General features: G+C 41.1%; 1 protein-coding gene across 1 annotated transcript in view; it reads left to right on the forward strand.

Annotated features, from left to right (window-relative positions):
- The window catches only part of LOC107629564, a gene marked incomplete in the record, with an annotated part of 18186 nt that continues 3134 nt past the window's right edge, over window positions 875-15926 (forward strand). The window contains 5 exon segments of the mRNA XM_016332380.2: window positions 875-1241; window positions 1325-1422; window positions 1503-1712; window positions 1783-1849; window positions 2091-2188. Of these exon segments, the coding sequence (XP_016187866.1) occupies window positions 1006-1241; window positions 1325-1422; window positions 1503-1712; window positions 1783-1849; window positions 2091-2188 (709 nt within the window).

Consider the following 15926-nt stretch of genomic DNA (forward strand, 5'->3'; position numbering starts at 1 on the left):
AAAGAAATTATTGATAGTTCTCTAATTATAATTATAAAAAAAAAACAAAAAAATGAACTTATAATGTATTTATATAGAATAAATCTTTAAAATGTTATACTTTAGTGATTTTTTTCAATTAACAAAAAATATTAAACACCATTTTTTTCTTCAATAAACAAGAGAGAGTTGGGGTAGGTTTGGGAGGTTGTTGTACCCTAATATAAAACTGCATGTGCATGTGAGCGTCGCCATAGTTAGGTACATTGTAAATAAACAAACCACGTGTGTCGGTGGAAGCAAAGACATTCTTCCATCTAGTAACGTCGTTTTTCCCATATTTTTCATATTCATGCTAAAGTATCGTTTTTATCCCTAACGTTTGGGATAAGTCCTATTTATATTCCTAACGTTTAAATCGTTCTATTTATATCTTTAACGTTTATAAAAGTGATTCAATGTTATCCTACTATCAATTATACTAAACAAATTAGATTATATTTTTCAATTATTCTCATTTGAATGTATTCATTCTCAATTAGGTCTCATTTGGATGTGGTCGATTTTAATATTATACCTACTATTTGTGTTTAGATTCAATTATGTCCCTAAAAAAGTGAATTATATAAATGTTGTAGGAATTAGTTTTAACATTTAATGAGCTATTTTTTATAGTAGATCATTGATTCTATCCCAAACATTTGTATTTTAACTTTAAGAAGAGATTTTTAAAACTCAAACTAAAGCGTTCATGATGTGTAATTGACGGTAAGATAACATTGAATCACTTTTACAAACGTTATACAAATAGGACGATTTAAACTTTAGGAATACAAATAGAATTTACCCCAAAAGTTGGGACAAAAATGATATTTTACTCTAGTATAAATATGTACCAGAAACGATTAACACACACTACATCGCCTATATAAAATATTAGAAGGAAAGAAAACTGGGTGCGTGAGTGAATTAATTACTTCGTTAGTTAGTTATTGTGTTCATTCACTTGGCGCGCAACCAAATTCAATGGCGCCAGCTTCTGTGCTTCCCAATTTGAAATGGTTGCCACTGAATTCCAAATTCAATATCAAGAGCCAACTCCAAACAAGCAACATTGACGTTGACACGGTTAAGCTTCCCGAGAAAACCCGCAACTCGAGAGTCTTGATCCTTGGTGGAACGGGTCGGGTCGGTGGATCCACCGCCATTGCCCTCTCCAACCTCTGCCCTGACCTCCGCATTGTCGTCGCCGGTCGAAACAGGTCTCTCTCTGTTATATACAATAATTAATTACTAACTGTGAATAGGAATCGTTAATTCAATTAAATCACGGTAACAATAATAGGGAGAGAGGTGAAGCTATGGTTGCAAAACTGGGGGGCAATTCTGGTTTTTCTCAGGTTGATATGAATGATGAAAATTCACTCCAAAATGCTCTTCAAGGTATCGTACTCTTAGTTTTTTTGGTGACTTACCTACTCTTAATTATTTAGTCAATTAAAAAGTCAACCATGAAAATGCAGAGGTGGATCTTGTGGTTCATGCGGCGGGGCCGTTCCAAAAAGAAGAAAAATGCAGCGTGCTTGAAGCAGCCATAAACACCAAGACGGCATATGTTGATATCTGCGATGACACAAAGTATGCGTGGCGTGCTAAGTCCTTTATGAGAAGAGCATTAGGCGCTAATGTTCCAGCCATAACTACCGGAGGATTATGCCCCGGACTCAGCACAGGTACGGTTCCAACTTCTAACTGTTATTATTCCTTATTTTACTCACTCACTCACTGAAACTACTTTCTTAGTCATGGCGGCAGAGTTAGTCCGCGCTGCACTAAGTGAAAGTGATCAAGATAAGCCAGAAAGCCTAAGGTCATCATTCTTATCTCTTAGTCTCCTACCTGTTGCCATTATTGAAAACAAAAACAATAAGTTTTTTTTAATAAAATTTATTTTATATAAAAAATTTAAATAATAATAAAAAGATATGTTAATTAAATTCTAAAAAAAAAACTCATTTCATTATTTTTATCTAAAGCTAATAATTGAGAATAATTAAAAGATGCATATATATTCGAATGCATGTACATAAGTATATATTGTTGGTTCACAGGTTCTCCTACTATATATCTGGAACTGGTGGTGCTGGTCCAGCCGTGTTGCTTGGTAGCCTCTTCTTGTTGGGGGAGGAAGTAGTTGCATATAGCAAAGGTTGGTGTCTACATACTTTCTCTACATTATATTTCATTTCATAATTAAAGTTTAAAAATTTTATAAATGATAGACGCCTATTTAATTAGGATAGGATTATGCTACGTATATATTAAAATCAGCCACCAAAATCCGCTATTAATATAAAATACTTGTTGAAATACAAATACATATTGAAAATAAATTAAACCACATATGTATTTATATACAAATACATTAGTGACTAATTTTAGTGTACAAATAGTATTTCTCGTTAAGATATTGTTGTTCCTACCAAATTTTGTTACATAATCCGGTATTAGGGTTTAGGATATAAGGTTGCGTTTGATTATGAGAACATGATAAGATAAAAATCTCGTTTATACTATAAACGAAAAAAATTTGCATGTATATATGTGTATTTTTTCAATTTTTATATATCTCGTTTACAATGTAAATGAGATACATGAAAAATTATCTCGTTTACACTGTAAACGAGATATATGTATTTAAAAATATAAAAATATATTTTTAAAAATAATAAAAAATATTAATAATTTAAATTGGACCAAACTATTAAAAATGAAATGTTTCAAATAATAGAAAAGATGAACGATTTTAAATAATAGAGAAGATAAAATAAGCACGTTAACACGTTTACTTGTAAAGCACATAAGTGCACTTTTTTCTAACTACCAATTATTAATACATTTTCTTCTTCCATGTTCACTTATTTTTTTGTTTATTGTATGGGAGTACATAAAAATTTGAAATATAATTTAAGTAGAAAAGATTTCATATTCTACGCCAATAGAGTATGCATTAACTAGGTCATCAAATAAATCACGTATATTTAAATTATATTTCAAATTTTTAAATAGTGGGTAGTTAGAAAAAATGCAACCACAACTAAGAACTTGATGTCTGTATGCTTCGATTTTGTCAAGCTCTTATTGTTGTTGGAGAATAGTAGTACTGACTTATTGTCACAAAATATCTTTAATGATTTTTTAATGTCATCTACTATACGAAGTTCAGTGACAAAATTTCGTAACCATATGCCATGAAATCGGAATCAGAGTATCCAATAATCTCCAAATTTTCTGATCTCCGATAAGTAAATATGTAATCATTTGTTCTCTTTAGATAACGCAATACGCGTTTAACAGCTACCCAATGATCTATGCCCGAATTGCTCAAGTATCTACCCAATACTCCCACTATAAATGATATATCAGAATGTGTGCAGATTTGAGCATACATTAAATTTCCTAGTGCTGATGCATAAGGTTTATCATGCATTGCTGTCTTAAGATTATTTTGGGGCATTGCTTGAGACTAAACTTGTCTCCTTTAGTTTCGGGTGTGTCCATTGGTCTACAACTTTCCATGACATATCTACTTAAAATACTTTTGATATAGTTCTTTTGTGATAATCTAAGAATACCTTGAGAGTGATCTCTTAGTATCTCGATTTCTAATACAAAAGAGGCATCGCCATAAAAATTTTTTAGTTTCATGTGACAAGCCTATATCGTTACTGGCAAGTAGAATGTCATCAACATATAAGACCAAAAATATGTATTTACTCTCACTGAACTTGCGGTATACAATCTATAATATTTACCTCAAAACTATATGAGGTAATGACCTGATTAAACTTGTGATACCATTGACGGGAAGCTTGTTTGCGATCATATATGGATTTTCTTCTTTCTCTGTTGGATCTTCTTAATAACACTTCTTGAGGTTGTTGAGCTTGCTGTATGGGTTGGGATTGAAGAGGATTCTCATTATTTTCTTGTACTGTAACTGAATCTACAATAGGATTTTCATTGTATATGCTCTTGTACTATAACTGTATCTTGAACAATAATAGGCACAAGGACCTGATCATTGTCAGTTACAGAATCCTCATCAAAAGCAACATTCCTAATATTTCCTTCCCCCAAACTCAACATCCTCAAGAAATCTCGCATTTTCCGTCTCAAAATAGACCTTGATGTAGGATTGTAAAATTTGTACCCCGTGAGTGCTCAGCGTAACCAACAAAGTAGCAACTAGTTGTCCTTGATTCAAATTTTCTTTCATGTTGCCTATAAGGTCGCGCTTCAGTTGAACATTCCCAAATATGCAAATGCTTTATACTGGGCCTTTTCCTAATCCAAATTTCATATGGAGTTTTGTTAATTGCTTTGCTTGGCACCCTATTAAGGATGTACACTGCGATCTTTAAGGCTTCTCGCCAAAGTGATTCAGGCAAAGAAGAATGACTAATCATACTTCTCACCATGTCCTTAAGAGTTCGGTTCCTTCGCTCTGCAATACCATTCATACTAGGTTTGCCTGGCATGGTATATTGCGGAACAATACCACACTCCTCTAGGAAAAGAGCAAAATGTCCGGGACGTTGCTCACCTGAACCGTCATATCTTCCGTAGTATTCACCACCACGATCATATTTGATAGCTTTAATTTTCTTTCCAAGTTGAAGTTCAACTTCAGCTTTGAAAGACTTGAAAATATCCAAGGTTTGAGACTTTTCATGAATTAAATATAGATACCCGTAACGAGAGTAATCATCTATGAACGTAATAAAGTACCGTTGTCCATTCCAAGAGACAGTAGAGAATGGGCCACATATATCGGTATGTATCAGTTTTAAGACATCTTTAGCTCTCTCGGCACCTAATTTCCTTTCGTTTGTCCTTTTCCCCTTTATGCACTCAATGAAGACTTCAAAGTCCGCCAAATTTAGGGGTCCAAGAATTTCATCCGACACGAGCCTCTGAATTCTCTGTTTAGAGATGTGACCTAGGTGTTTGTGCCATAATGATGCCGAATTCTCATTTAGTTTTCGTTTTGTATCCGTTTGCAGTATTTCATTATTATAGGAATTTAAGTCAAGCCTATATAGATTATCCACCAAATGACCAGAGCAAATATTATTCGAATTATAAACGAGATTGACTTTATTGTCTCCGAACAAGCAAAAATAACCTGATTTGTCCAAACGAGAAACATAAACCAAATTCCGTCTAAATGACGGTACATAAAACGTCTCTAATAAATCTAAGTAAAATCCACTCATGGAACATAATCTAAATGTTCCTATAGCTTCGACTGCAACTATATTGCCATCTACCCCATAGATGTATCTTTCAGCATCACTTGGCAGTCGGCTCCACAGGCAATCCTGCATAGTAACACTTACATGAGTAGTAGCAGCAGAATCTACCCATCAAGTATCAACAGGTGTATAACTTAAACTAGCCTCAGAACAAACGAAAGTAAGAATTATACCCTTCTTTACATGCCAAGTGACATATTTGGTACAATCCTTCTTCATATGTCCCACCTTCTTACAGAAGAAACAGATTGAAACTTGATCCTGTTTCTTAGCCTTTTTCTGCTGAAAAGGCACATCCGCAGTAGTATCACGCTTTCTTTTATACTGAGAAGATGAAGTCATGTGAGCACTTTCAGTCTTATCTTGCTGTAGCCTCTCTTTTTCTTGCACACAGTGAGATATAAGCTCATTTAAGGACCAAGTGTCATTCAGAGTGTTATAATTCACTTTGAATTGCCCAAAATGTGCAGGAAGGGAAATCAAAATGAAATGCATAAATAAATCTTCAGACAACTCTAACTTTAGTGCTTTCAATTTTGAAGTAAGATGAGACATTTCCATAATATACTCCCTTATGTTCCCTTTACTTTTACACCTTATGGAGACAATTTTGCTCAAAAGGCTACTTGTCTCCGCCTTTTCATTCTTAGTAAAAAAAATTTCAACATCTTTCAGTAACTGTTTGGCATCTTTATCCTGAGTAATAGAGCCCCGAAACGCCTCAGGAATTGAGCGTTTCACGATCATAATGTTCATTCGATTGGATCTCTCTCACTTCTCTATTTTAACCTCATTGAGATTTTCTGGAGTGGAAGTGGGTTTCTCCTCTGGAAGAGCTATATCCAGATCCATACAACTGAAGACAACTGTATTAATAGTGGGCACTTTAAGAGTGCACTTATGTGTTTTCCAAGTAAACGTGTTAATCTTTATTATTTAAAATGGACTGATTATCTTCCATTTTATTTAAAATTGTACATCTTCTCTATTATTTGAAACATTCTATTTTTAATAGTTTGGTCTAGTTTAAATTATTAATATTTTTATTATTTTTAAAATTTATATTTAATTATTTATAAATACATATCAATAGTAAGGCCCAGGTCCAAACGAAAGGCCCAATCCAGAGGATTGAGCCTCGCCCTGCACCGACCTTCGCCCTACGAAGTTGGTCCCTACCACAACTTGCTCTAAAGAAGTCGGGACGAAGATTAGCTGGCAGATAAACACCCATTCAAATGAGTAACTGCCCCTAAAATCTCTCTACCCACTTCCAAGTGACATATCTCAACCTCCCTAAGATAAAGGGACGGTTATCCACCTTAAATGGCGGAACTACTCCAACGGTGGTTATGGGTTCACCACTATAAATACACTGACACTTCTCAGCTATCTCAGAGGCCCAATACTCTCTAGACCTGTTTTGCTCCCTTTGCTGACTTTGGCATCGGAGTGTCTTTGCAGGTACCACCCCTCATTCTCTCACACGGAAGTCGGACGGGGGCCTTGGATCATAAACCCATTCGGAGGCTTCCTCATTCAGACGATTGGGCCAGCCAAGCTAATCCAACCCAATAATCTCTGGTTACCCACCGTAACATTGGCGCTGTTGCCGGGGACCCGAGAGATCAGCCAGTAATGGCGGACGTATCCCAGGAAGATGGTCATGTAGCGTCGGATTCCGAACAAGAGAATCCAGATATCGGAAACAACGACGCAGACCCAACCCTCCACCAAGGAACCAGTGACCAACACAGGGAAGGCACATCCGGACTTAAAAAATCCGAAGGCAAATTCCTCGGAGGGGCGTGAATCGGAAAAAGATGGACCATCCCATGCAACTGAGCTTATGAGGTTAGTCCATGTCAACCAAAGTCGCTTAGAACAGTTAGAGCAGGAGCGGGAGCGACAAAGGGCGACAGAGAAAAACCTAAAAGAGGAGATGGAACGGCGAAAAAAGTTAGAGAAAAAACTCTTAAAGTTAGAATCCTCCCTCAAAGGTCGGAACTCCCGTGACGATCGAGAAGAGTCGCCCCCAGGAGGGGAGGACCCTTTTAGTGAGGACATAATGAGGGCAAAAGTTTCAAGAAACTTTAAAAGCCCTGATATGGACCTTTATGACAGAACCACAAATCCGAAGCATCATTTAAGCAATTTTAAAAGTCGGATGTATCTGGCTGATGCTTCTGATGCGACGCGCTGCAAATCTTTCCCGACCACCTTATCGAAAGCAGCGATGAAGTGGTTCGATAGCCTCCCTCCAAGGTCGGTCACCAACTTCGAGGACCTCTCGAGGAAGTTTCTAATGAGGTTCTCCATTCAAAAAGATAAAGTAAAGCATGCACCAAGCCTCCTGGGAATAAAGCAGGAGGTCGGAGAACCTCTATGGGATTATATGGAAAGGTTCAACAAAGCATGCTTAGAGATTCAAGATCTGCCCACCGAGGCAGTCATCATGGGGCTAGTAAATGGACTCAGAGAAGGTCCCTTCTCACAGTCCATATCAAAAAGGCACCCCACCTCCTTAAGTGATGTACAAGAACGAGCTGAAAAGTACATCAACATGGAGGAAAATGCCAGACTGAGAGAGTCGAGCTCACGACCTGGGCACCTTCCCTCAATAAAGGAGAGAGAAAGGGAGCCCAAGAAGAAAGAAGACCTTGGTCCCGACAGACCCAGGAAATATCACTCTTATACTCCCCTGATGGTTTCTATAGTGGACGTATACAGAGAAATTTGCAATACTGAAAGGCTGCCACCTCCCAGGCCCATTAAAAATAAAAAAGGCGGGAGTCGCAGCGATTACTGTGAGTACCATAAAATATATGGTCACTCAACAAATGACTGTTACGACCTTAAAAATGTGATAGAAAAGTTGGCCAGAGAAGGCCGACTAGACAGATATCTCATAGAAAGGTCGGACAATCATGGGAAGAGAAAGCGAGATGACACAGATAGAAGAGACCCTCCACCGCAGACTCTGGAGAGACATATACATATGATCTCAGGTGGATTCGCGGGAGGGGGACTCACCAAGTCCTCTCGCAAAAGACACCTCAAGCGAGTCTACCAGGTCGAAAATGAATCACCCGACCTTCCTACCGTCTCATTTACAAAGGAAGATGGGCAAGGAGTAATCCCTGGACACGACGATCCAGTGGTGATAATTATGATCATAGCCAATGCCCATCTCCACAGAACTCTAGTGGACCAAGGAAGCTCGGCAGACATCATTTTCAAGCCCGCGTTTGACAAACTAGGGCTAGGTGATACGCCAATAAAACCACTGGGATTTCTACCCCTCCACACTACCTTCGGAAAGGAGGAAAAGTCCAAAACTCTGAGCATAGACTTCATAGTCATCGACGTGGGGTCAGCATACAATGCCCTAATCGGCATAACTACCCTAAATTGACTCGGAGCGGTGGTGTCTACCCCCCATCTCTGCATGAAATTTCCGACACCTGCGGGAATAGCAACGGTGCGGGGAGACCAGAAGTTGGCAAGAAAGTGCTACAATGAAAGCTTGAACCTGAGGGGAAAAGGCAAAGAGGTTCACACCATAGAGCTCGGTGGTGCAAGGGCCAAAGAAGAGCTACGACCACAGCCAGGAGGAAAAACTGAAGAAATACAGGTCGGCGAAGAGGAAGGGAAGAATACCAACATAGGAGCCAGCCTAGGGGAAACCCTGAAGCAAGGGTTGACTAAGCTCCTAAGAGATAATTCTGACCTCTTCGCCTGGAAAGCTTCCGACATGCCCGAGATAGACCCCAAGCTCATGTCCCATAAGCTCTCGGTACACCCGGGATCCCGACCTATACAACAGAAAAGGCGCAAGCTCGGCCCGGAACGAGTCCTAGTAGTGGAAGAGCAAGTGCAGGCACTCCTAGAAGCCGGCTTCATTAGAGAAGTTAAATATCCAACATGGCTAGCAAATGTAGTGCTGGTCAAGAAGCAAAACGGCAAATGGAGGATGTGTGTCGACTACACCGACTTAAATAAGGCATGTCCCAAAGACCCTTATCCACTCCGAAGTATTGATACCTTAGTAGATTCTAGCTAGGGATATCAATAATTGTCGTTCATGGATGCCTATTCAGGATATAACCAAATCTCAATGCATGAGCCGGACCAGGAGAAAACATCATTCATCACGCCCAGAGCAAATTTTTGCTACGTGGTCATGCCATTTGGATTAAAAAATACAGGGGCCACATACCAAAGGCTGATGAACAAGGTGTTTGCTCCCTACCTCGAGAGCTTAATGGAAGTCTATGTAGACGACATGCTAGTGAAAACCAAGGAAGAAACCGACCTCTTGGCAGACCTCTCGCAAGTATTTAACACCATAAGGTTACACGGGATGAGGCTAAATCCCGCAAAGTGTACCTTCGCGGTGGAGGCTGGAAAGTTCCTAGGGCTTATGCTAACACAGAGAGGGATCGAAGCAAATCCCGATAAGTGTAAAGCTATCCTGGAAATGAAGAGCCCGACTTGCTTAAGAGAGGTTCAGCAACTGAATGGCCGACTTGCAGCCCTCTCCAGATTTTTGGTAGGATCGGCACTGAAATCCCTTCCACTGTTTTCTTTATTAAGAAAGGGATGCCAGTTCGAATGGACTCCAGAATGCGAAGGAGCGTTCCAGGAGTTCAAAAGGTTCCTGAGCCAACCACCAATCCTAACCCGACCTCTAGTCGGGAAAGACCTCGTCCTATATTTGTCCGTAGCAGACAAAGCTGTTGCGTCAGCCCTGGTAAGGGAGGACGAGGTCAGACAGCATCCAGTTTACTTCATCAGCAAAGTTCTACAGGGCCCCGAGCTAAGGTACCACAAAATAGAGAAGTTTGCCTACTCCTTAGTAATAGCCTCACGAAGGTTACGGCCTTACTTCCAAGCACATACAATAAAAGTCCGAACGAACCAACCCATGAAGCAAATCCTCCAAAAGACGGATGTTGCAGGGAGAATGGTTCAATGGACAATAGAGCTCTCCGAGTTTGACCTGAAGTACGAAACTCGGACAGCAATCAAAGCCCAATGCCTCACCGACTTCATAGCAGAATACGCGGGAGATCAAGAGGAAAAGCCAACTACATGGGAACTTTATGTAGACGGATCCTCAAACAAGACAGGAAGTGGTGCAGGCATAATACTGGCTGACGAAAGGGGAACTCAAATAGAGGTATCCCTCAAATTTGAATTCCCAGCTTCAAATAATCAGGCAGAATATGAAGCCCTGATTGCGGGATTGAAGCTGGCCGAAGAAGTCGGTGCAACAAAAGTGATGATATACAGTGACTCTCAGGTGGTGACCTCCCAGATAAATGGAGAGTATCAGGCCAAAGACCCAAACATGAAGAGATACCTGGAAAAAACTCTGGAGTACCTCGGGCACTTTGCGGAAACCGAGGTTAAGCATATAACTCGGGACCTCAATAGCAGAGCAGACGCCCTCTCCAAGTTAGTAAGTACTAAGCCAGGAGGGAATAATAGAAGCCTGATCCAGGAAACTCTCCAAGAGCCCTCTGTGGTGAAAGCAGAGGACAAACAAGATGTCCTTGAGGTATCCGGGCTAAACCTCGGATGGATGAATCCTTTGGTCGAATACCTAAAATTTGACATCCTCCCCAAGGAGGAAAAAGAGGCTAAGAAAATCCGGAGGGAAGCACAATATTACACTCTGGTGAAAAACATCCTTTATACAAGAGGAATATCAACGCCATTGTTGAAGTGCGTACCAACCTCAAGGACCACTGAAGTGCTAGAGGAAGTCCATAATGGGATCTGCGAAAACCATCTCGGAGCCAGGTCGCTAGCCAGGAAAGTAATCCGAGCTGGATTCTACTGGCCGACCTTGCAGAAAGATGCCACAGAATTTGTGAAAAAATGCCAACCATGCCAAATGCATGCAAATTTCCACGTGGCTCCCCCCGAGGAGCTCATTAGTATAACTTCTCCATGGCCCTTCGCAAAATGGGGAATGGATTTGTTAGGTCCTTTTCCCCAGGCGCCAGGACAAGTCAAATACCTGATCGTGGGAATAGATTACTTCACAAAGTGGATAGAAGCAGAACCATTAGCCACCATCACAGCCCAAAGAAGTCGGAGGTTCCTCTACAAAAATATCATCACAAGGTATGGAATACCTTATTACGGAACTCAGTTCACTGACTCTACCTTCAGAAGCCTAGTGGCCAGTATGAAAATCAAATACCAGTTCACCTCGGTGGAACATCCACAAGCCAATGGACAAGCCGAAGCAGCCAACAAAGTCATACTGGCAGGGCTGAAGAAAAGACTACAAGATGCAAAAGGAGCTTGGACAGAAGAACTTCCCCAAGTGTTGTGGGCTTATCGGACGACACCCCAATCAGCCACTCGAGAAACACCCTTCCGACTTGTCTATGGGCGTAGAAGCTATGATACCAGTGGAAATCAGCGAGCAAAGCCCAAGGGTGATTCTCCATGATGAAATCGGGAACATACAGGGGCACAAAGAGGAGCTTGAATTGCTCCTCGAAGTCCGAGAACAAGCCTAGATAAGAGAAGCGGCATTGAAACAAAGGATGACTACCAGGTATAACAAAAAAGTCGTTCGAAGGAGTTTCGCCCCAAACGATTTGGTCTTGATCAGAAACGACATTGGAGTCAACAAATCGGGGGAAGGCAAGCTAGCAGCTAATTGAAAAGGACCCTATAAAGTTAGCGAGGTCTTAGGAAAAGGTTATTATAAGGTGACCGACCTGAACGGCACCAAGTTACCAAGGTCGTGGCATGCTTGTAACATGAAAAGGTACTATAGTTAAAAGCGAACTCTACTCCCTGATGTACTCTTTTCCCAACTTTACGATTTTTTCCCAAAAGTCAAAGGATTTTTTCTGAAGAAGGGTTTTTAACGAGGCATCATAGTAGAGGCTAAGGGAGAATAGATTACTAAAAGCCCTTAGTAGCAATAAAGTACCTTCCCAAATAAATAAAGATCTTTTTACAAAGTCTCTTATAAATTCCCCTTTTGTTTATTTTTCTCTCTACGAAACGCGCCGACTTAAGCTCGACAAAACGTGAAAATCCCATGAACCGACCTAGATGGTCGTCAGGATAAAACGACGAGGTACAAGTCGGCGTAAAGAGGTTATAAAAGTTGATCGTGAGAAACTCGGAGATATCCCGACTCATAAGTTGAGGTGAAAATCCGAGTAGAAAAGAAAACGCATTGCAAAAATAACCTAAGTCATAAAAACTCAAAAAAATCAAAGTTGAGTATTGGGAATAGCAAAAAGAGATAAAAAAAACTTATCAAAAAGCCTAAAGACTGTCCTAAAGTCCTTAAAAGCAAAAAGGCTTAGAAGGACAGACAAGCCAAAGAAAAGATTTGCAGAAAAGATCAAGGGAACTTCAATCAAAACCAGAAAAGCATATACACCAAAAGTAACTGAAACACTTACCCAAAAAAGGGGATTTTCTGTTAAATAAAACCCTTATCCAAAAAGGGCACTTATCAATATTTTGTTTACAGCCTTAAAAGGCCAATGTCAAAAAACAACCACCACAAATATAAAAGAGTTTAAAAAAGAGGGGACCCACAGGCCGAGCCCCATATAGCCAACAATTCTTTTCAAGCATTACCGCCAGGAGTAGTCGGATCACCACCAGAGTCGGGAAGAGTAGTCGGAGCGCCATCAGGTCCAGGAAGGGGAGTATCCATCGGAGACGGAGAGGAGGTACTCGGAGCCTTCGAGGAACTTGGAGCATCCTTTGGACGAGGAGGGGACTCAACGATTCTCTATCCCCAAGTCTTCAAATCTGACTCAGTGACATGCTTGGGAGAGGGAGGAGGATAAACTATGGCACCATCAATGACGACCTTGTCAGGATCCAAAGGAGAGAGATCCAGGTCGGGAGCAAGGACTCTTACCTGCTCCTTAAAAATCCTCCAGGCCTCCTCGTCCCCCTCAGCAATAGAGTCCTCCAACTCGGCGTAGGCATTCCCAGAATTCAACAAATCCTTCCTCACAGCCACGAGGTCCTCAAATAAACTCGAATAACTCTCCTGCGCCTTCTTCCTCAAGCCCTCCTCCATATTGCATTGGGCTTGCAACTTGTTCTCCTTCTCCCGAAGGCCATCCCTCTCCTCCTTCAACTTAGCGACCTCCTTCTTCAACTCCTCCTCATGTTTCCGATATATGAGAAGCCTTTCCTCCAGCTCTTCAACCCTCGAGGTTGAACCCAGAGAGCTAAGAGGAGTCTTCTCAAAAATATCAAGGAACTTGGCATAAACCCCTGCCTCCCTGATGCTCTCCTCAGCCAGAATAGTAAGGTGGTTCCGAATAGAAACATCATCCATACCTATACGGGTATGGGGGTAGATGTACTTCCGGATAAATGCAGGAGCATCCGCCTTAGCCTCACCTTCAAAAGAAGAGCCAGGCTCTAAAGCCTTGCGCTTCTTCTTCTCTGGCTCAGGGGAAGGTCAGGGGGAAGGGGGCGGCTGAGAAGAAGCCAAGGAAGAAATAACGATGGGTTGAGAAGGAGTCCCCAAATTTCAGGGAGGAGGAGGAAGAGGAGAACTAGTTACCCTGGCGCCGCCAATCCTGGCACGGGACCTCGCCTTGGCCTCCTGGACTCTCTGGTAAGACTCACTAGAATTTTTTTTCGCCATCTCTGTAAAAACAATTAGTAGCCAAAAAGTCAGACAAGTCGGAAATCAAGTAGATAAATAAAAACTACCTAGTTGTGTCTGGACAAAGGTCGGAGACCCCTGGAGAAATTTTTTGGTATCCAGATATGGGACCCTCCCCCATACTTCTCGGAGGATCCCTACAATGGCTGCCTCCACCTCATCTAGATCGTCCAAACCATATTTCTCACAGGGGGAGGCCTCTAACCAGTACAAGGGAAAGCGAGGAGAAGAATTCTCATCCAAGAAAAAGGGGTGGTGACCCTCTATGGCTTGAACTTTGAAAAAATAATTTTTGAAGTCATGGAAAGATTCATCAAAAAGGGTGAAGACCCTCCGACCTTGTATATCTCGGAAGGACACTCATTGCTGCTTGTTATTTTGCCCACTGAAGGGCTTGGTCATGTGGAAAAGAAAAAAGAAAATCCTCAAAGAAGTCGGAAATTCCAAGGCACGGCTGATAAACTGATAAATTTTTAGAAAGCCCCAAGAATTGGGATGAAGCTGGGTAGGTGCAACACGGCAGTGATGTAAAACAGCAACCTCAAAATCAGAGAAAGGGAGAAAAATGTCCAGTCGGGTGATCATACTCTCATACATATAAAAGAAATGAGGGGCTGCCTCTGAAGCCCTCCCAAAGCAAACCCGGTCTTCCGGACCCGGGGCAAGCAGTTCATACTTTGGCTCATCCTCATCAGAGGTGCAGAGCCGGTGCCGAGTGCAAAGGCCAGTTATAAAATCAGTGTCAACCAGAGTTTCCTCTCCTAAGACTGTGACATCGACCCACTGAGCAAGAATTTCTACAGAAGACATTTCTTTTCCTAAAAAGGTGAGTAAAACCTACAAAGGAAAAAGAAAAGAAAATAAAAAACATAGTCTCTAAGGGGAATACGGAATCAAAGCCTACGAATCAACTTCTCTCTATCTAAAGAATAAAAGCATGCAAACAGAAAGAACATCGTAAAAAGAAGAAAAGACTAACCTTTATCTGGAAATAAGGTAGAGGAAGATAAAAGTCTTCAAACAAGGGTGCTCCACGAACGGATGAGAAGAAGAAAATTTGAAAAATCGTAGAAACGAAGCAACGAAAGAGAAGGAAAGTATTTATAAAAACGTTAGGGGCATAATGGTAAAAACGGAAGCAATCATTAATGGGTGCACCGTTACCAAGACAATCCCTACGCAAACCTCTAACGGACGCGACGTTTGATTAGACGTAACTGTGAAAATCAAAAGTCACGAAAAGTCACGTCGGTTCCAAACCATCACATCGGTTCTCCAACAAGTCGGCTACAACCCCGAGTATAATACTCGTACCCAAGTCTTAAAAGAAATTGGGCTCGAGTAGGGGCACTGTTCATACCTTGGCCCAATAGTAAGGCCCAGGTCCAAACGAAAGGCCCAATCCAGAGGATTGAGCCTCGCCCTGCACCGACCTTCGCCCTACGAAGTCGGTCCCTACCACGACTTGCTCTAAAGAAGTCGGGACGAAGATTAGCTAGCAGATAAACACCCATTCAAATGAGTAACTGCCCCTAAAATCTCTCTACCCACTTCCAAGTGCCATATCTCAACCTCCCTAAGATAAAGGGACGGTTATCCACCTTAAATGGCGAAACTACTCCAACGGTGGTTATGGGTTCACCACTATAAATACACTGACACTTCTCAGGTATCTCAGAGGCCCAATACTCTCTAGACCTGTTTTGCTCCCTTTGCTGACTTTGGCATCGGAGTGTCTTTGCAAGTACCACCCCCCATTCTCTCACACGGAAGTCGGATGGGGGCCTTGGATCATAAACCCATTCGGAGGCTTCCTCATTCAGACGATTGGGCCAGCCAAGCTAATCCAACCCAATAATCTCTATGTAATAAAAATAATTTTAAAGTAATTTTTCTATTGTATCACATAAAATAATTTTTAAATACTTTAAACAATACCACCCATTGGC

The sequence above is a fragment of the Arachis ipaensis genome, chromosome B03 (genome assembly GCF_000816755.2).
Source record: "Arachis ipaensis cultivar K30076 chromosome B03, Araip1.1, whole genome shotgun sequence".
In the NCBI taxonomy this organism is placed as follows: domain Eukaryota; kingdom Viridiplantae; phylum Streptophyta; class Magnoliopsida; order Fabales; family Fabaceae; genus Arachis; species Arachis ipaensis.